Consider the following 22226-nt stretch of genomic DNA (forward strand, 5'->3'; position numbering starts at 1 on the left):
AACTAAACAAGATCATAAGGTGGGGCCTGATCTGATAGGATTAATGTCCTTATAAAAATAGACATGAGAGAGTATACTCTTCTTTCCCCACCATATGAGGACACAGTGAGAAGGTGGCTGTCCACAGGCCTGAAAGACAGCTCTTGCCAAGGTACCTGGTGCCTTGATCTGGGCCTTGTAGCTCTATAACTGTGAGAAAATAGATTTGTGTTGTTTAAGCATCCAATCTTTGGTATTTCAGAAGTACAAGCAGACTAATAATATACCTTTAGTGTATCATGGGCTTGAGATTCCTCTGTTGTAATCTTATGTTTAGAGTGAGAATGATTTTCTGGAGGATTTTTCTCAGTATTCCTTTCCAGCCCTCTGCTTTAGGTCTTCTTTGCACCATGCTTCAGAAGTGTTTTTTCTCTATGTTCATGCCCCTCTTCCATATGTAGACTACTGTTGCTTATTAGTGACAGACCATGTCAGAAAGTGAGAGCTGCCCCAGGGCATGGGGGTCTTGGATTTTAAGGGCTCTGTAATTTCATGTACTAATGAGGGTGGTGAGTATTCTTGTTAGGTCTGGGAAGGGTGGGGATTTCCCAGGGTCTGGGCCACTGCCCACCTTCTGACCTTTTATGATCTATCTTGTAACTCTCAGCTTAAGTGGGGGTGATTTTTAGTACTGGTTGTGGTTGTATGTGTTCAGTCGTGTCCGACTTTTTCGACCCCATGGCCTGTAGTACACCAGGCTCCTCTGTCCGTGGAATTTTCCAGGCAGGAATATCGGAGTGGGTTGTCATTCCTTTCTCCAGGGGATCTTACCGACCTAGGGATCGAATAAACCCATGTCTCTTATGTCTCTTGCATTGACAGGCAGGTTCATTACCAACTGTACCACCTATTACAATGAAGGTGTAATGAACTAAAGGTCAATGATTGGACTGTTCTCAGAGCCACCTTAGTTTTAGCTTGTTCCAGCCGGTCTGTATCCCAAGGGTTGCACCCCTTCATTTATCTTGCATGTGTGTCCTACCCTTTTCCCTCCTGTCTCATGCTCCTTTTTTTTTTTTTGTGGGAGACAAACTCTTTAGCAAGTGAGTTTCTTTTTCTTCCCCCAGCAATAGACCACCTCTGGAGTCAGGACTTAGGCTTTTCTGTTCCCTCTAAGAATTTTGTTTACAGGGGAAAACGTTCTGGGAGGAACTGTTTTTTCCTGTAGTCATGTTACCTGAAAAATTGGGTTTCTCTTGGTGGGTGTTGAGCCAAAAGACATAACCAAGTCAAAGATCGGGAGAAGAAGGATTTATTACCTGCAGTAAGTAAGGAGCTCTTTCCCAAAGCAGTCTCCCCAAATGGTAAAATTGGGGAAACTTTAAGTTAGGGAATATTCATGAAGGGGCTTGATCAGAGAATTCAGTATAGAATTGGGGCAGAGATCGATAGAGTCCAAGTTGTAGTTGATTGAAATCGCCGAGGGTTCGAAAAGGAAACCTCATCATTCCATCCTTCACTTGAGTAGGGGCCTAGTTCCTGAACAGCTGTGATCTGTATCAGATTGTTACATATATAACTTGAGGAGGAACTAGGACTTTATCGCTGAACTATTGTTTCTTGGGGCTTCCCTGGCGGTTGAGAAGGTAAAGAATCCATCTGCAATGTGGAAGATCTGGGTTCGATCCCTGGGTTGGGAAGAACCCCCGGAAGAGGAAATGGCAACCCACTCCAGTATTCTTGGCTGGAGAATCCCCACGGACAGAGGAGCCAGGCAGGCTACTGTCCATAGGGTCGCAAAGAGTGGAACACTAGTGAGCGACTAAGTACAGCACCGCACATTGTTTCCTGACTGCTTTTCCTTTGTTCCTGCAGTCCTTCACTTGCTGTATTGTTCAGTTGCTAAGTCATGACTCTTTGTGACCCCATGAACTGCAGCATGCCAGGCTTCCCTGTCCTTCACTATCTCCCAGAATTTACTCAAACTCTTGTCCATTAAGCTGGTGATGCCATCCAACGTCCCTTAAGATTGTTAATTGCTGGGTCCTGTTCAAGGGCAAGCATTGTGGCTGGGCTTAGATCCCCAAATGACTTAGACCTAAAATGGTTTCTCTTATGTCAAGAAAGCTGTGCCTGGTTCTTTTTCTCCAGGGACTCCCTGCCCTATCTGCTTACAGGAATGGTGTCTGCTTCCTCAAGGACTGTACCTTTGAGGGTTGCTTTTTATTTTTTTTCTTTTGCTCCAGTCTTTTTCTTGGACACAGAGAGGGGTTTCTGAAAAAGATGTTGCAAGTGTTTTGTAACTTTTCAAAGTCAGTATTCTCTTCCTAACCTGTATTTTGTTATTGTTAACTGTTTGTTAAAAACTATTAGCTGAATTATTCTTACTGCCTTGTAAGATAGTCCTATCTTGCCATGTGCTACCATAAGCAAGGGAATGCTCCCATCCGGCATATCATAGTCGTTAGATTATATGTTTGTAGTTTACAGTCTCAGTGCTCTAATGGTTCCAAGAAAAGTCATAATTTTGTAGATTATCTCACTTTTCCTTATTTTTAGATGGGAGTGGTGTTCTTTCAGCTTTTTGTATCCTGTGTAGAAGTGGAAGTCCAGAATTATTTTTCTGACTCATTCTCTTTTCTCCTTATGATACTCTAACTATGTATTAGAATGCTTAATATTTCCTACAGACTGCTAGTGCTTTATTCCGTTTTTCTTTTTACTTTTTTTCTCACTGCACTAATTTAGATATTTTCTATAGACTTTCCTTAAAGTTTATTATCAGTCTCTTCGATTGCCTGTTCTTAATCATCTGCTGATAATTGTATTTCAGATACTGTCTTTTTACTTCTAGAATTTCTTTTGGTTCTTTTTTAGACTTTGCATTTCTCCTGAAGTATCTATTCAGTGTTTATATCCATTTTTCCTATAGTTTCTGTTGCATCATACTTATAATTGTTTTAACGTCCTTGTTTGGTAGTTATAAGTACTTATTCATCTATGTGTCATCATCGGTTGACTGTGTTTTCTTTTGGTTATACATCACACTTCCTTCTTTTGGTATGTCTCAATTTTTAAATTGAATTTTGGATACCGTATTTAAAAAACAGTGAGAAGAAAGAAAAGAACCCTGGGAAGTGAAATATATTATTTTTTGTTTTGTTTTGTTCCACATAGAGTATAAGCCCTTCCCTCTGTTTAGACTGAGGGACTGATAAATCATATTCCCTCTAGAATTCAGTTGAACTAGTGCTGGGCTGTATTCTTAGATTCAGCTCATGTGCTGTTGGCTCAGCCTTCCAAGATGTTTCTTTTCTAATCCTGACTGTTTTTCAGCTGTGAGGGATTTGGCTGCAGTGTAAGATCCTATTGGTTTACTTTTAGATCTGATAATTCATTCACTGGGAGAATGCCTGGTATTACTATCTCCTTCTCCGTGGCTTCTTTCTCTGAAAACCTGGAGTGGTATTTTTCAGAGTGAATAGTGTGGGAGAATTGCTGGATCAAGCAGTCTGTTTTTGTGTTAGGACTATTGTCTCTAATCCATCCTGCTATCCCACACTGTTGTCTACAGTCTGATTTCTGCTTGCCTGCTAGAATGTTTGTCTAATGGCAGACTCACCTGTATCTAGATGAGGTGTCTGCCTCAAGGTGGGGAAGCTTCACAGTTCTCTCTTCACTTGCGAATGCTCCCTGCTCCCTCCCTTCAGCTCATCAATCCTTTTTTAAAAATATTTTTAAGGTTTATTTACTTATTTATTTTTGGCTGTCCTGAGTCTGTGTTGCTGCACACACTTTTGTCTAGTTGTGGAGAGGGGGCTAATCTGTAGTTTTGCTACATAAACTTCTCATTATAATGGTTTTGGTTTCTCTTGTGGAGCACAGGCTCTATGGCTTGTGGGCTTCAGTAGTTGTGGCATAAAGGCTCAATATCAGCTCCCGGGCTCTTGAACACCGGCTCAGTAGTTGTGGTGCAGGGGCTTAGTTGCCCTGAGGCATGTGGGATCTTCCTGGATCAGAGATCAAACCTGTGTTTCTTACATTGGCAGGCTGATTGTTTACCATTGAGCCATCAGGAAGCTCCAGGGCTTTTTTACATCTACCTTTATTCGTTAGCCCATTGAAAATGTTTGTTACCATGGGCGTGAAGACTTTGTGAACAGTATTTCTCTTCAGTAACTTTTAGCTATGTTAGACTGTTCTTTGAAGTCCCCAAATCTTTTCATTGCTTACCAACCAATCTTCAGTTCAGTTCAGTCGCTCAGTCGTGTCCGACTCTGCGACGCCTGCCCGTATGAATTAATGTTTACCTTCCTTATATTCTATAAGTAGCACTTAAACTCGATTACTATATCTTTTAGGTTGATACTTTGTTGATTAAATTCTGCATTTTTGTCCTTAAAAATTCCTGACACTTGCCAAAGACATAGAAACTTAAGTAGTGTATTTTATCAAAATTGGGAATAGATTTATTTGAGCTCTGTTGTGTTCTAACTGGCATGATTTTATGAAATCTCAATATATGAAAATTTAAAAACAGTCTCCCCTTTGAGTGGGCATATCATAAAATGGTACCCCTTCTTGTCCAGGCTTGGCGCCTGATTTCAGCCCCTACATTTCACTTTGGCTTGGTGCCCTCATGCTGTCAGTACAGCTTTACGCAGTGCATCTGACTCAGGAAAAACTTTAGTTGCTTTCTTGTAACAGATGAGAGAAACTTAAAAAAACGAAAAAATGGGAAATTCATATAGAACCGTTGTTAACATTTTTTTGTTTGCTTATAAAAGTGGGATCAGTTTATGCTATTGCTTTTAATTTGCTTCTTGAAAGTGAAGGTCACTCAACCGTGTCTGACTCTTTGCGACCCCATGGACTACATAGTCCATGGAATTCTCCAGGCCAGAATATTGGGGTGGGTAGCCTTTCCCTTCTCCAGGGGATCTTCCCAACCCAGAGGTCAAACCCAGGTCTCCCTGGGCATCGCAGGTGGATTCTTTACCAGCTGAACCACAAGGGAAGCCCAAGAACACTGGAGTGAGTAGCCTATCCCCTTTTCCAGCAGATCGTCCCGACTCAGGAATTGAACCAGGGTCTCCTGCATTGCAGGTGGATTCTACTCAACTGAGCTATCAGAGAGGCCCAGTTTGCTTATTATTTAATTATAAATTAACATCTGGAAAGTCTATTACTGAAGAATTTCTATAAAAATTTAAATATGTTCTGTTTATTAGAAAGTCTGAGAGGGCTATAAAGGGCATAACAGTTGGAGACAACAAAAGCAAGCTATTTAAAATTTGTGTTCCTGGTGCTTTGCCTATAACAGGCACTGGAATATGTTGTTTGAATGTTTCAATTTCTGAAATAAGTAAAAGGAAACTGTTAAATTTATGAAATTGGCTATTAAAACATTTTAGAATATCTTATTTTCGTTCTGTAGGTATACTGCAACATCCAGATGGCACAGTTTTGAAACAATTGCAGCCGCCTCCAAGGGGTCCAAGAGAGCTGGAATTTTATAATATGGTAAGTGAGGTAAGATTTGTTTTGTTGTATTCAAAGTGCTTTTCATAATTTTATGCTGTTGACTCGGTAAGAAATACATTTGATAGCATGTCTTAGTATACTGTGTATGTATACTAAGCTCAAAAAAAATACAATGTTTATCTTTACCAATATATTCTAGTGTTTTCTATTCTATTTCATTTTTGAGCGATTCTTATTTTGATTTGCTGAATTAATTTTGATTGATGGGTTTTGACCTACATTTTTGAAAAACACTTAGATGATAGACTGTATTTTTCAGAAATGCTGAGTTTAAATATGTACCTTTTTTTTTTTACTACAGAATTTCTTAGAGCCTTGAACATGCTAGTGTGTACTGTGAAACTCCAAAGGAGGGTTAGAGGGGAAGGGTTGGAGAACAGTTAACATTTAATTAACCTTATTACTAGGAATAATTTTTACAAGATTCACAATGTTTTGCAGCCATCACCTCTGTCTAGTTATAAAACATTTTCACCACAGACACACACAGAACCTTGTACCCATTAAGCCACGATGTCCTATTGCTCCCTCACCCCAGTGTCTTCCACCCACCAACCTGCTTTCTATGGATTTATCTATTCTTGTGTCTAGCTTCTTTTGCTGAGCATGTTTTTAAAGTTTGTGGTAGGTACTAGTACTTTGTTCCTTTTTGTGGCTGAGTAATACTCCATTACACACCACATTTGGTTTATTCATTCAATCATTGAAGGACATTTGGATTGTTTCCGTCTTTTGGCTTTTGTAGATAAGGCTGTTATGAACATTTATGTGTTGGTATTTGTTTGAATACCTGTTTCTAATTCTTTTAGATATTAGAATTGGATGTGGAGTGGAATTACTGGGTCATATAGTAGTTCTACATTTAATTAATTGAGAAACTGTCAAAAGTGTTTCCCAAAGTGGGCTACCCTATTTTACATTTTCAACACTAGTATATGAGAATTCCAGTTTCTCTATATCTTCATCAATACTTGTTAGTTTTGCTTTTGTTTTTAAATAGGCATTCAAGTGAGTGTGAAGTGTTAATCTTATTGTAATTTGCTTTGATTTTCATATGTGACTTGTAAATATTTCCCCTCTTCTCTGGGTTGTCTTCATTTTCTTGTTAGTGTCTTTTGAAGTGCAGACTTTTAGTGTTATATTTAATGTCATGAAGCTGTATACTCTTATTTTCTTCTAAGAATTTTATAACTTTGCGTCTTAAGTTTCAGTTCAGTTCAGTTCAGTCGCTCAATCGTGTCTGACTCTTTGCGACCCCATGAATCACAGCACGCCAGGCCTCCCTGTCCATCACCAACTCCCGGAGTTCACTCAGACTCATGTCCATCTAGTTGGTGATGCCATCCAGCCATCTCATTTTCTGTCGTCCCCGTCTCCTCCCACCCCCAATCCCTCCTAGCATCAGACTCTTTTCCAGTGAGTCAACTCGTTGCATGAGGTGGCCAAAGTATTGAAGTTTCAGCTTTAGCATCAGTCCTTCCAATGAATACCCAGGATTGATCTCCTTTAGAATGGACTGGTTGGATCTCCTTGCGGTACAAAGGACTCTCAAGAGTCTTCTCCAGCACCACAGTTCAAAAGCATCAATTCTTCGGCGATCAGCTTTCTTCACAGTCCAACTCTCACATCCATACATGACCACTGGAAAAACCATAGCCTTGACTAGATGGACCTTGGTTGGCAAAGTAATGTCTCTGCTTTTTAATATGCTATCTAGGTTGGTCATAACTTTCCTTCCAAGGAGTAAGCGTCTTTTAATTTCCTGGCTGCAATCAGCATCTGCAGTGATAAGTTTAGGTGCAAGTAAAAAGACAATACAAAACAAAAACCAAATTCTTGCTATTAATGCTTTACCAGTTCATTTAACAACAACCTGTGAGTTAGATACACTGTTATTATCCGCGTTTTATACTAAAGTATGATTAGTTGGAGGGACTGATGCTAAAGCTGAAACTGCAATACTTTGGCCACCTCATGCGACGAGTTGACTCACTGGAAAAGACTCTGATGCTGGGAAAGGTTGAGGGCGGGAGGAGAAGGGGACGACGGAGAATGAGATGGCTGGATGGCATCACCGACTCTGTGGACATGAGTTTGAGTGAACTCCGGGAGGTGGTGGTGGACAGGGAGGCCTGGTGTGCTGTGGTTCATGGGGTTGCGGAGAGTCAGACACGACTGAGCGACTGAACTGAACTGAACTGATGATTAGTTTAAATAATTTGACCAGGATCACTCAAATAGTTAGTGATGGTCCCTGGATTGAACATAGGCAGTCTGGCTCTAGAATATGCTTTCAATTGCTGACACTTCCTCTTTTTCAAAGAAAATATTTTATATTTACTCTGTAAAAGTCTTGCACATACTTTGTTGGATTCATTCTAAGTTGGATTTATTCTTATTTTTGTTTCTATTGTAAACAGTATTTTTTTGAGTTAAGTTTTCCAATGATTGCTAATACACAGGAATGAGATATTTGCATGGTGTTCTTACATACAGTAATCTTGGTGAACTCTTAATAACTTATATTTATCTGAGACTTTCTAACAATTTTAGTTGCTTTCTGTATAGATGGTTACATCTTCTGTGATTGGAAGCTCTGTTTGTCCCTTTTAAATCTGTATACTTCTGTCGGGGATTTCTATATAGTTCAGTTTGATGAACTGAAGCAATGGTGGGGGGGAATCTTCTCATTTAGTAAAAGTGCTTCTAAAATTTCCCTATTAAAGTATGACTTTCAAGCTAAATTTTTTGAGAGATACTTCTCCACAGATTAAGGAAAATGCTTTCTTTGTGAGTTAAGATTCTCTCAAGGAACAAATGATGCACTCTATCAGTTTAATAAAAGGACTGTTTACAATAATGTAGTCAGAGTTTAAGGTCACCTGCAAGAGATAAGGCTGTACAATCTGTAGGCCTGGTCAGCATGGAGAGGGAGTGGTTGCAAGGTAACTTTACTTGGACTGATAAGGAGGAAACTAAAGAAGTAAATAAGTGACCTCAGCTGTTCACCAACTCCCTAGTCTCTTGTACCAGGAAGAGACAATGCAGGAGGGCAAAGATTTTTTGTTGAAATGATCGTGAGTTTCCTCTTTTAATCTGTTAATGTGGTAAATACCTTTGTTCATTTGCTAAGTTGTGTCCAACTCTTTTGACCCCATGAACTATAGCATGCCAGGCTTTGCTGTCCTTCACTATCTCCCAGAGTTTTCTCAGACTCATGTCCATTGATGCCACCCAACCTTCTCGTCCTTTGTCGCCCCCTTCTCCTGCCCTTAGTCTTTCCCAGCATCAGGGTCTTTTCCAGTGAGTCAGCTCTTCATATCAGGTGGCCAGAGGATTGGAGCTTTAGCTTCAGCATCAATTCTTCCAATGAATATTCAGGGTTGATTTCCTTTAGGATTGACTGGTTTGATTTCCTTGCTGTCCAAGGGGACTCTCAAGGGTCTTCTCCAGCACTGCATTTCGAAAGCATCAGTTCTTTGGCACTCAGCCTTCTTTATGGTCCAACTCTGACATTCATACATAACTATTGGAAAAATAATAGCTTTGACTTAGACAGACCTTTGTTGGCAAAGTGATGACTGTTTTTTAATACACTGTCTAGCTTTATCATAGCTTTTCTTCCAAGGACCAAACGTCTTTTAATTTTGTGGCAGCAGTCACTGTCCGCAGTGATTTTTGAGCCCAGGAAAATAAAATCTGCCACTGTTTCCACTTTTCCACCATCTATTTGCCATATAGTGATGGAACCAAATGCCGCAGTTTTAGTTTTTGAATGTTGAGTTTTAAGCCAGCTTTTTCACTCTCCTCCATGGAATTCTCCAGGCAAGAAAACAGGAATGGCTAGCCATTCCCTTCTCCAGGGGATCTTCCCAACCCAGCGATCAAACCCAGGTCTCCTGCATTGCAGGCAGATTCCTTACCATCTGAGCCACTGGGGAAGCCACTGGTAAATGCCATAACAGATTTCTAATATTACATTACCTTTGATTTTTAAAAGAAAACATTCTTGGACAGGTCATTTTTGTTTTTTAATAATATGCATTACTGGATTTTGTTTGCTAGTGTTATATATTTGATTTTTTCCAGCTATGCTCATGAATGAGATTATTATTTTCTTCACATATTGTCCTTGCCTTGTTTTGATACCAGGTTTCTTTTAGCTTCAAAAATGAGTTTTGAGGGGCATTCCTTTTTCTTTTCTGTGGAAGAATTTGTATCAGATAAGTATTTGATTCCTTAGACTTGATAAAACTTACCTATAAATTCATCAGAGCAGCCTGTTGACTTGTCTCTTTTTCTTCCATAAGTCCTTTCTATCTTTCATTTCTCTCATTTGTACCTGGGAAGGGATATATATTTTTTAACTAATGATTCAGTTTCTTAAATGTTTTGATTTTCTTTGTTAATGTGGTATTAAAATACAGATTATAGTTTTACGTAATTATCCACCTGGTAAAGTTCTTCATAGTCTTTTTTAAAATGCTATGCTAGTTTAATTATGACTCCCTTTTTATTCCTGATATTGTTTATTTGCTGTTTTTTCTGTCTTAGCTTGGCCCAGAGCATTCTTTACTCTCCCTCTTTCAGTATCTCTGTCCTCATCTAGGACTGATCCTAAGTTCAGAGATCCTTTGGTTCAGGTCTTCAGAGTGGACCTCTGAGCCCAAATATCACTGCTCAGCTTAGCACTTTGGGATTCCTCTTTATTTTAGATCTCTGTGAATTTCCTCTTTTTAATCATGGGAGCTCAGCTATGCATTTAAGAAAATATTATATTTTATCCTACATTTCTAGGTACAAAGTTGTTTAGGTTATCTTGTTTGGCATGTTGTAGTAAAGATCAGTCTTACTACTTAAAAAAATATTTTACATAAGAGAAAGTTTATCTTTCTACTCTTCTAGTTCTTTTATCTTTTCACTTATATCGTGGACTTCTTCAGGTAAGCACATAGAGATGTATTTGGCTCCTCCATCTTGTTAGGTCATCATGAACACTGTGTCTTCAATGTCTTTGTGCCAGGAACAAAGGGATGATAAGGTACACCCTGCTTTTAATTACCTTGGCCAGGAAGTGACTGATATCATTTCTGCTCACGTTTCAGTAGGGGAAGCTGGAAAATACAGTGTATCACGTTTGGTGAGTTTCTGCCATACTTGAGTTTATTCAATAGAATTATGTCATATATAACTACTTGATGTGAATGTGGTTTGACATATATAATTGGAATTCTGATACTGAGATTTCAGAAGCATTTTACATGAGTAAACTTTTTGAGTGCTTAGGTAGACCGTATTTGGCAAGAGTTAATGGGTAAGATGTCTTACTAGTCAATATTATTAGTAGACCTATTTGGCAAGAGTTAATGAGTAAGATGTCTTGCAAGTTATTATTGTTATTAAACATTTTATTTTGTATTGGAGTATAGCCGATTAACAGTGTTGTGATAGTTGCAGGTGGACGGCAAACGGACTCATCATACATATACATGTATGCATTCTCCCCAAACTACCCTCCTATCCAGGCTGCCACATAATTAAGCAGACTTCTCTGTGCTATACAGTAGGTCCTTGCTGATTTTTCATTGTAGATATAACAGTGTGTTCCTGTTATCCCAAACTCCCTAACTATTCCTTTCACTCACCCTTTCCCCGACAACCACAAGTTCTTTCCTTCAGTCTCTGAGTCTGAAACAAAAATATTTTCTTTCTGCTTTTCTAGAAGAAAAATTAAAAATCTAGTTCCAGGATATCTGGATATTGTTGTCTAGAATTATTACTGGTTATTAATCAAATAATTAAATGAACAATACTTAGACTTATATTGAGTTAAATGATACTTTTTTTAAGGTAAAATCACAATTTCCTTACAGATATAAAATAAATACACGGTAAAGATTTTATTTAAACTCATTTATTGAGGTAAGTGATGCAAAAATATTGACTCTGTGTGCCGATGCTGAACAGAAATATGGAAATAGTTATGGACGAGAGAGAAGAAGTGGCTTTATTTCTTTGCCAGGCAAAAAGGGAACCCAGCAGGCTATCCCCTCAAGAACTATGCCCCTATCCCTATGCAGTAGGGAAAGGTCTAACAGACAGGAGGTGGGGGTAGGTGATAAGGAAGCAGTGACTGGCTTACATTCTTCTGATGGGTTAGTGGTGAGCTAAGTAGGGGTCAGTGTCATCAGCTTTCAGGTTCAAACTTGTCTGGGATCAAAACAGCTCAAAGGTAGTGTTCTGTGTATCCCTTGATGGGGAAACAGGACCTTCCCCCAAGGCTGCTCTTGACTGTTTCTCCCTGGTCTCACTTCACCTCTCTTTTCTATTTAGTAACTGCCTGCATCTGGCCATTGGAACTCAGGGAAGGTCATGGAAGCTGAATGAAGCCTCTTTCTTATAATCAAAGACATGGGGGATACGGAAAGGCTTTGTGCTCAGGAGCCCCACAGGGCCCTACTTAGTATCAGAACTAAGCAGACGTTAAAATTAGTTCAAAAGAAAAGTCAAAGAAGCACAAATTTATATGGCATAAAGGGAAGGTGAAATGAGTATACATAAGAACACTGTAAATCTCCCTTTCCAGGGAGGTTGGAGGGAAGTCGGTAATCCACCTCTGTTGCTGTTCAGTGGTCAGTTGTGTCTCACCCTTTGTGACCCCATGGGCTGCAACCTGCCAGGCTCCTATGTCTATGGAATTTCCCAGGCATAAGTATTGGAGTGGGTTGCCGTTTCCTTCTCCATACCCAGGGATTGGGTATCCTGCAAGTCTCCTGCATTACAGATGGATTCTTTACCACTGAGACTACAGGGAGGCACAGATCCTCCTCTGGCCAGAAGTTATTCTTTGTGGACAAGAATTCTTTTGCATTTGCTAAGAGTTATCTACAACTTACTTTGTTGTAAAATAGTTCAAGGACATTGAAAGGCTAGAATTAGATAACCAAGAATATGCTCTAAATAATACAGTGTTTCTTATTGGAGACACATAGAGGTTTTTTGTTTTTTTGGCTTATTCCAGACTTAAACTCATTAAATTCCAGTTAAAACTCATACTAGATAAATTATGATTCAGTGTATTGTGTTATTTGAGAAATGTGTGGAGCAGTTAGAAAGCATTACAAGGAACTAACTTGCAAATGTTCCATTTCTCTTTGTTTCAGGTTTTTGCTGCTGATTGTACTGATGATGTTCTTTTAGAGCTAAGGAAATATTTGCCAAAATATTATGGCATCTGGTCACCTCCTACTGCACCAAATGGTAATCTTTCTTTAAAATCCATCTTTTAGTCTTAATTCATGAGAATTGCTTTTTAAAAGATTTAAGTAAGATTAAGTCTCGTATTATAAAAACAGAATATATGTGTTTTTCTTACTACTCTTTCTCTTATTCATTAAGAAAACTTATTAATACTTTTGTTTTTTATAACCAGTTTCTTAAATAGCATATACAAATTAATGACCAATTTCTTAAACAATTGAATGAACATATATATATGTATATATATACACTGGTACTTAATACTCTTAGTTATCAGATGTTCTTTTTTCCAAACATTTTGAGCAGTTTCTTTTCTCATTTTGAAAAAAGAAAAATCAAGAAATATTTTCTTTGTATAACTTCCTTCCTATTTTCTATCTTGTTCCTTCACTCCCTACTTGCATGCTTTAAAAAGTATTGATAATTTGCATATAGAGGACAAAATTTTTTATGTAAGGGCACAGAATTTCTCTCTTAACATTAGTTAATACGTAAGCAGTATTTGCTACATTAAGGCCTTTAACAGAGCAGACAAAAGTCAGTTAAACTGGTAACATGACTGCTAACCATTGAAGAAGATTCATGAATGAGGGAAGAATTTCAGACTTGACTGAGTTTAAGAAAAACCCATAGTCTTGCTAAAATGCAAATTAATAGGCTCAACTCACAGACATATTGATAATGCGTATCTGTGTTGGAGTTCATGATATGCTTATTAAATAAAAGTGTGTTTGTTGTTGTTGTTGTTTTTAATGGAGATAGTGCTTGAACCACATTTTGAGAACAGGAAGAGATGGGAACTCAAGTTTGAGCTTGTTCTTTCCCTCAGTTCTTTGTCACTTCTTGTGCTAGGTTTCATTAATAAGGAATCATAGTATCTCTTATGAATATCCTCAGATAATAGTAAATCAGTGGTTCCCTAGGATTTGTAGGATTCTTCTGTGCTTCATTTGGGGAGGCAGGGGACTTGAGCTTTGCTCTGCTCTGCTTTTCCTTTATTTCCCTCCTTCCTCTTCTCACTTTCCTCTTCTTTCCTTTTTCTTTTCTCCCTCCTTGTTTCTTTCCTTGCCTTTCTTCCCTCTTCCCTTTCCTCCTTTTTCCTTATCTATATCTAGATAGTTAAATGTTAAGTTTAAAAATTATTTAGAAGGGTTAGAGAGAGTTCTCTGGTGGTCCAGTGGTTAGGACTCCATGCTTCCACTGAAAGGGGCACAGGTTCAATCCCTGGTAAGGGAACTAAGATGCTACATGTCACAAGGCACAACCAAAAAAAAAATAGAGTGGGTCAACTAATTGAACCAACAGCATCATTATTTTGAAAACTAGAGTATACAGGAAGAATTTGGGTAAGAGAAGAAATGTTTAATTGAAACATTTTATAGTCTAGAATTATATAATTTAAAATAATTTAAAAATCGAAGACTTGCTAGCAATCAACACCTTTTTGGTTTTCAATACCAAATAATCTGAGGGATTTCTATGCTAACGTAGAAAGAGCAGTAACTTTGAAGTCAGAAGGCTTGGCTTCTTTGTTGGTTATTTCCAAATTTTGTGAACTACTCTAACTCATTAATCTTTTGGAGCTCCACTTTTTCTTCTATACATTGAAAATAATATCATGTGGAGTTGTGAAAATGCATGTTATTTTATTTGAAAATGCTTTGTAAACTCTGAAACTCTTATTTGAGTATAAATGGAGATGTTGGTACTGCTGAGTTGAAGAGATGAGGTGAGGAAAAGGAGAAAAAGAGGAGAAAATATAAATAGAAGTATACTAAATAGATGTGGTCCTGTAATACCAACAGTTGCCTTAGGAAATTTCCTATTCCTTTGTAATCTTTTGAAAAATATTTTAATTTATTTTTTAAAATTAAAAACAGATTTTTTCTTTTTGGCCACACTGCAACTTCCTGGGAGTTCCTTTGATCAGGAATTGAACTTGGGCCACAGCAGTGAAAGCACTGAGTCCTAACTACTGGACAGTCAGAGAACCCTCTTCCTTTCCAGTTTTTAGCTCTGGAAGGAGAACTGCACCATAGAGATTGTTAATCTTTGATTTTGCTAGAGAATTCATGGAGTCCTCTTTCTGTTTTTATCATTTTGATTGTAAATGAAACAAATATAAGATGGGAAACTTTTTGACATCTTTAGTCCACAGGATCATGAAAATAAATATTTTCTTAAATTTTAGTAGGACAATGTGATTTGCATTACTATACTTTAATACTTTATAGTATTAAATTGATATAATTTATTTCTTGACTCTTTTTCCCCTCTTTCTACTTGAGCATCTTTATTTGTTTATTTATGGCTGTGCTAGGTCTTTGGTTACTGCGTGTGGGCTTTCTCTGTAATTGTGGTGAACAGGGGCCACTTTCTGTTGCGGTAAATGAGCTTCTCATTGCAGTGGCTTCTCTTGTTTTGGAGCGAAAGCTTGGGGCTTCAGTAGTTGCGGTGTGCCTGCTTACTTGCTCAGAAGCATGTGGAATCTTCCCAGATCAGGGATCAAACTCTTGTCCCCTGCCTTGGCAGGAAGATTTCCTATCCACTGCTCCACCGGGGAAGTCTCAAGGTAGAGTGTTATACCACTTTGTATAATTCTTAGAATCCAAAGTTGTAAAACATAGAAAGTACTGCCAGTTTCCACAGCAAGTTATTGTCACTTAAGGGATGCATAAGGATGCTCTGACCAACAGTTTTTTACCTTTTAAATTTTTTATGGCAGTTTTATTGACATGTACCATAAATCTCACCCATTTAAAGTGTATAGTATAGTAGTTTTTAAATTACAGTCATAGAGTTATACAAACATCACATAAGCAAACCTTAGAATATGACTAGTTTTTTTTTAAGGTAAAGCATTTGTTACAATTATATTTGAAGATTTGAAACTAGTTATGTATGTTAAATCTCATTTTACTTGTGTATAAGCACATAGATACCTAATACCATAAAAAATTTACCATCAAAATTTATTTGGAGGAATAGAAAAGTATATCAAGTAGGTTTGAGCAAATTGAGAGTTCTCAAATGTAATCTCTAGTCTCATTGATTGATAGATTTATGGATCTCACTACTAGTCAGGTTTTAAGAAGCATGGATTGAAATAAGCTGTTCCCTTTCTCCCCTTTCACCCCACATTTGGAGACTCAAGGTCTCTTCTATTTATAATTCCTTATACTTCAAGCTTCTGTTGCTCTCAGAAATAGCTGTGATGTGAAAGGCAGAAGAAAGGAGTCCTCTGTTTTTCCTTTTGGCTTCATAAATGGGCAGGGTGGCTCAGATGGTAAAGCGTCTGTCTGCAATGCAGGAGACCCGGGTTCGATCCCTGTGTTGGGAAGGTCCCCTGGAGAAGGAAATGGCAGCCCACTGCAGTATTCTTGCCTGGAAAATCCCGTGGACAGCAGAGCCTGGGAGGCTACAGTCCGTGGGGTTGCAAAGAGTTGGACACGACTGAGCGACTTCACTTTCACTTTTCACCACCAGACCTTTTTTACATTTTGGGAGGTTCAGAAATGAAGATGGTAGCCAATGCCTAGATAGGGTGGGAAAGAATGTGATGAAACTTGGAACCTATGTTGTAATGATAGATACAATGAATATTCATTAAGAGGATCTGAATAAATCTTCAGCTCTCTAAATGTCCTCACCTTTGTCTTTCCTTTAAAGGAATAGTTATCTCAGCTTTACTGTTTATAGTTATTTGCAGATCTTTCAGTTTTCCATAATATTACAAATGTTTTTATTTTTTCTCCTTTGTTACTGGGGAATTTTTCTTAGTATCGGGACTGTATTCCAGCAGTAGAATTTTTTTATGTGTAATGTATTAGAAAACAATGTAAGTATTTATATTTAAGATAATTATATTTAATTGTATATATTTAAATAGAAAATATATTTAAAATAGAAAAGCTTTTCTGTTCATAGTAACCTTGTGTAATCTTAAACATACTGTCGTCAACAGCATGAAATATATAAATATTTTGAGAATGTTAACCTTGTTGTTGGCACAGCCACTGAGAAGTCTTAATTTAATAGACTGCTTATAAAAGCATGAAGTGGTATATTTTGGACTACCTGGTAGATATTTTTATGATTTTTACCTCAAAAAATTAAAGAACTATAGAAATTCTATATACATTTTCCATAAGTTAATAGATAACAGATTTCTCTCTTACAAACATAGAGAACTATACTTCTAGTCAGTGTGACTTCTTATAATGATATCCATATATTTATGAAAAGTAGATGTCCTGTTATTTATTACACAAATATTAAGACTAAGCTTAATAGATTATCTCTTAGATTTGAGGTTCACAAATGTCAGTCTTTAGACCTCTGACAGACTGACTGGCTTCATCAGAATCTGTTGTACTAAATATAGCTTTTAAGAATTTAAAAAAGTAAATATAGTTATTTTGCTATCTATATGATTTATACACACATTAATTCATATGTATATATGAAAAAATAAACTTTTCTTTATTTTTAATATTTAACAATATTAAATGTTTTTTAACTTTTACTTTCCTTACAAGTTACATCATAGCAAATAGTCATAATTATTTTCCAAACATCATATCAATATAGTTTAATTTATTTCCTTGACTTTGGAAATGAACCTAAACTATTCCAGATAGAATACTATCTTATTCTTAGTCCATCAGATTTTTGGAACATATTCTCTATGTACCTAAAAATTGAAGACTGTTGTACCATTCTATACCTAGAGGGGCTTTGGCTGAGTGTCCTTTGTTATCTGTAGCATTGTTTTATAAATGAGTCTCTCCTGTAGTTAAAAACCTTTGATCATTTAAGTTATGGTCTTGAGATTGACTTACTTTGAATTAAATTCTCTTGCTTTTTTTCAGAGAGAATCAGCATTCAGATTTATTTCTAGTGATGATAATCTGAAAAAAAAATAAATTTAATTCTCAGTTCCCAGATCATGTCTTATTTCCTTCAGAAGCAACTGTGGCAAACTGCTAGATATATAACCTTTTTTTTTTTGTTTAAACTATGCATCTCTAAAGCAGGTTTTGATGTTGATTTTTTTTTTAATAACTTGGAAAGAGAAACAATCTCAAAATTTCAACTTTTCACTTAGGGAACTAAAAGAATACACTAAACCAACTCTTAGTAGGCCTTAATTTAAGGATTATGAACTTAAGGCAAATAATCAATAATTGAGCCATTTATATAAATTTGTTTTATATGATTTGGTAATTCAAATCAAATAAAGCAATCAAGAATCTGAAAGTAAGATAAAAATACATTTGCCTAGTCAAATATTAGTCACTCAGTCATGTCCAACTCTTTGCGACCCCGTGGGCTGTAGCCTGCCAGATTCCTCTGTCCCTTGAATTCTCCAGGCAAGAATGTTGGAGTGGGTTGCTGTTTCTTTCTCCTGGCGGTCTTCCTCACCCAGAGATTGAACCCAGGTCTCCTCCATTGCAGGCAGATTGTTTACCATCTGAGCCAGCAGGGAAGCCCTTGCCTAGTCAAAATAAATGTCAGATAAAACTGATGATATTTAGCCCTGTTTACGGAAATGGCTGGATGAAGAAGGCCAAATCCAAAGTCCCTTTGGGCAGAAAGAGAATGAGAAGGGCAAACATTGATTCACTCAAGCAGACATTTATTATATTCCTACTGTGAGGAGAGTTTGTATTTTTCTCTTTCCCAAGAGAAGGATGAAATGGGGATTTGCAAAAAATCTTTAGCTTTTCTTGTTTCTGTTGTTTGGCAAAAAAACAGTTTTTGTTTTTAATCACTACTAAATTGGCAGGTAGAAAATAATAACCCTACACTGAACTGTAGATGCTGTGATATTTAGCTAGATTTGCACACTATCTTTATCTTCCCATGTATAGCCTTACCTCACTAAGGCCTTCAGGGTTTCTTGAGTTATGGAAATTAATGATGATAAACTTGTGAATGCTAATGATTTGCTGTATTAGGATCTAATTAGTCTCTTCTGATAGTTGAAACATAAGCCTTGTTACTGAAATTTTTATACAGTTTTAGGGAGAGGATGGATCCCTTTCAAGTACAGAAATGGGTGGGTTCCAGTTTCTTGAGCAGGATATTCCTGCTTGTCTCATTATCTCTCACCATCAACAGGTTCATGTCTGTATCCAGACATTTTATCTTGTTGAAAATGTCCCTTTATTAGAACCTTTCTTTTAAATGTGGCATGCTCCTTTTTGTTTCTGTGAGTGCTAGTCTCTTAGGCTACAGTTCATTTTTTGTCTGTTAACTTCACCTGGTTCTACACAATCCTCCCTCTCTCCATTTTCCTTTGACTAAGGGATAAGATTTTAAACATAAATTCGTTTATTTAAAAAAAAAATCAAACCTTGTTACTTTGATAAAAAGTAAAATATTTTCTGTTTGTAAGGAAAGGTTTTTACAAGAAGTGCCTCTTATGACATGACTGAAATTTGTGATCTCATTCAGGATTTTGTTTGGGAAGATTTATTCACCTAGGAAGGGGGAAAGACTTTCTTTCCACTTCTTTCCCTCAGTGCACTCAGACCTTTATTTTCAGCCTAGAACTATAAGGTCAGTTACAGTGTGTAATAACTGAGATGTTTATAATTTTTTACTTGAATCTCCCTTTATAATAGTTTTCTGAGGGAAGGTGTATACAGGATGCCAAAGTTATTTACAAATGAACTTTTGAGGACTTTTTGTGTTCTAAAAAGCAGGGTGTTTCTTTTCTTTTTAGGACTAGTAAGCCTAGGATGTATATTTGGCATTAACATCATTTGGATTGATTTACCTTTCTGAACCTATACCTGTTGTATCCTCTGTGGAAAGGATTTATTCCTTTTACTATTCTTAAATGAAGAATTTTAAAAATTGTTAAAATACTAAGATGCCTGCTGAGGTACATAGGATGTAAATCATGTTCAAAAGGAGAATGTATTCAAGGACGGTTTTTAAAAATTATCTCATTGCCTTTTTAATGTACTTGGAAGCTTATATCTAATTCATACCTTTTATTTATGGTTGAATATTTATTCCACCTCTTGGAAGAGTTTCTCTGTGATATTTATACCTATTATAAATTTATTAGTCTTTTTTTTCCCTCCAGGTGAAGTAATAATAATTGTTGACTCTGGATTAGTTTTAACTTTTTCCTCAGTTTTAATATTTCCTGATTTTTATTTTCTCTTAAGTAGTAATATGTTTTCCTATTACTAATTAGGGTTTTTCTTTAATAACAGATTTATACCTAAAACTGGAAGATGTGACCCATAAATTTAATAAGCCCTGTATAATGGATGTAAAGATAGGGCGGAAAAGCTATGATCCTTTTGCTTCATCTGAGAAGATTCAGCAACAGGTCAGCAAGTACCCACTAATGGAAGAGATTGGGTTCTTGGTGCTTGGCATGAGGGTAAGAGTGATTTTTAGTGTAATACATATATTTCTCATTACATGTTTTCTTGAAGGTTACAGATGTCACATATATTTTAGAATTAGGTTATCCATAACTCCTCAGTGCAGGCAGAGATTTTTATCTCTTTTGTTCACTGGTATATGGGCAGTGTCTGAATTTATTCTGGGACACAGTACATGATTAAACCTCAAAGCTCTAACTCTAGTAATTTTGTTTTAAAGAAGTTTTAAGTTTAGTGCAAAAGAAATAATATGATAAATGAATGTGATATTATTTGTGATTTTTTTTCCCATGAGGAAAGTGCCAGTGATTTTTCTGTATATTTAAAACAAAAAAGGGAAATAAATTAGGTTACTGGTTTAAGAATGTGATTTAAAGCCATTGTTTTCTTTGCTTATTTTTCCCTGGGCTGGCAATTTGAGTTGGGCTCAGGTGGTCAGTTCTGATCTCATCCAGAGTCCCTCTTGTGACTATACTCATCTAATGGCTCCTCTGGGTCTAGTTGGTCCAAGTGACCTCACTCTTATGTCTTACAAATTGATACTAACTGTTGGCTGGGCTTTTTCCCATAAGGTTCCTTCCAGAAGGCTGACTGTATGTACTGTATACATTTTAGGAAGGCAAGAGTGAAAGCGACAAGGTCTGTTGAAATCTAGGTTAGGGAGTCACCTTCTGTCACTTTTATGGAATTATATAGGTCAAAGTATGTCACAGGGAGAGTCCATATTGATAGGGAGGAGAAGACTCCACTTCTGGTTGTGGGAAAAGGAAAGTTACAATACGAATGGCAGTGTGCACAAGGATGTTGAAGGCCCTCTTTGCAAACAGTATGCCACAGTTAGGTAATGTGGAATACAGTTCTATAAACAAGTGATGCCTATTTAAAACTTCACTAGTTTCCTTCTTTTAGGAGATAATTTTGGCTTCTCCTTCAGAAAAAATAAGCCGTTTTACAGGGTTTCCTTTAATTTCCTGCTAACAGACGTACACATCTAACCTGCATATGCTTTCATTTCCTCGTTATTCCTCCCTACATTGAAGAATTTTCCATCTTCCGGTCAGAGGCAGCCCTTCCCTTTGCCCTCTGGATTGCATTTCTCTTCTGCCTCTTCTGAACCTAATATTATTGATTCTCTCTTGTTATTTTATTTTTTTTAATCTTCAACTTTGGTCTCTCTTTAGTTGTTTTTCCTTTTTATTTCAAATAATGTTCAAATCACTCTCAATTGAAAAAGAAAAAAATCAAAACCCACTTTTATCCTGCTCTGTTCTCCATCAGTGAATTTAAACTGCTTCCCCTTTGTACCCAAACTTGTTGTATTTATTACTGTCGCGTTACTTCCCATGCTGTATTCTTTAACCCGTTTTAATCTGGCTTTAGCTTCATCATGCCACCAGACTGGTGCCTCATGAAGGTCCCTAATGACATCTCTGTGTCACTAAATTCAAATGGAATTTTTCATTATTCATCTTACTTCACTTTTAAAAGCAGTCTTCAACACGACTGTGTCCTCCTTGAAACATTCCTTTTTGTGTCCATAACACTGCAGTCTCTCCTGTTTTTCCCCTAAGAGCACCTTGCAGTCTTTTTTTTGCCAGCTCATTTTCTTTGTTCTTTAAATATTGAGGTATTCCATTTAGTTCCATTTAGTGCCTTCTGTTTCTTCTCAAGCAGTGTCCTTTATTCTCATTGATTCAGTTTCACTTACATTGATAACTCCTGAACCTACATATCTAGCCTCTGGTTTTTCTTTGATCTCCTAATCTATATAGCTAACAGCCTATTCAGCATTTTACTTGGATAACTTAAAGACATCTAAGACTAACATGTAAAAAACTGACTTAAATCCCTCTTCAAAATAACAACCAAAGCAGTAACAGCAAATCTCTGTTATTCTCTGTCTCAGTGAATGAATGACATTATCATACATCCAGTTTTATGAAGGAGAAACCTTTTAGTACCATCATCTCTCAAAGCCATCCATCAATTTTGTTGATCTTAATTTTCAAGCACCTGAGTCCCATTTTCAAAATT

The 22226-nt window shown here is 37.0% G+C and overlaps 1 protein-coding gene across 3 annotated transcripts in view; it reads left to right on the forward strand.

The window, feature by feature from the left end:
- IPMK (inositol polyphosphate multikinase) overlaps positions 1 to 22226 on the forward strand; it is a 56125-nt gene that overhangs the window by 15584 nt on the left and 18315 nt on the right. Inside the window, exons 2-4 of one of the 3 annotated variants that reach the window (XM_088842111.1) lie at positions 5417 to 5511; positions 12687 to 12783; positions 20016 to 20134. In XM_088842111.1, the coding sequence (XP_088698237.1) occupies positions 5417 to 5511; positions 12687 to 12783; positions 20016 to 20134 (311 nt within the window). Of the gene's footprint in view, positions 1 to 5416; positions 5512 to 12686; positions 12784 to 20015; positions 20189 to 22226 lie in introns of all 3 variants that reach the window. The other 2 variants (XM_055425193.2, XM_055425195.2) reach the window with 2 other exon arrangements.

Source organism: Moschus berezovskii, chromosome 12, assembly GCF_049115385.1.
Source record: "Moschus berezovskii isolate FMDL1 chromosome 12, NW_MosBer_1.0, whole genome shotgun sequence".
NCBI lineage: Eukaryota > Metazoa > Chordata > Mammalia > Artiodactyla > Moschidae > Moschus > Moschus berezovskii.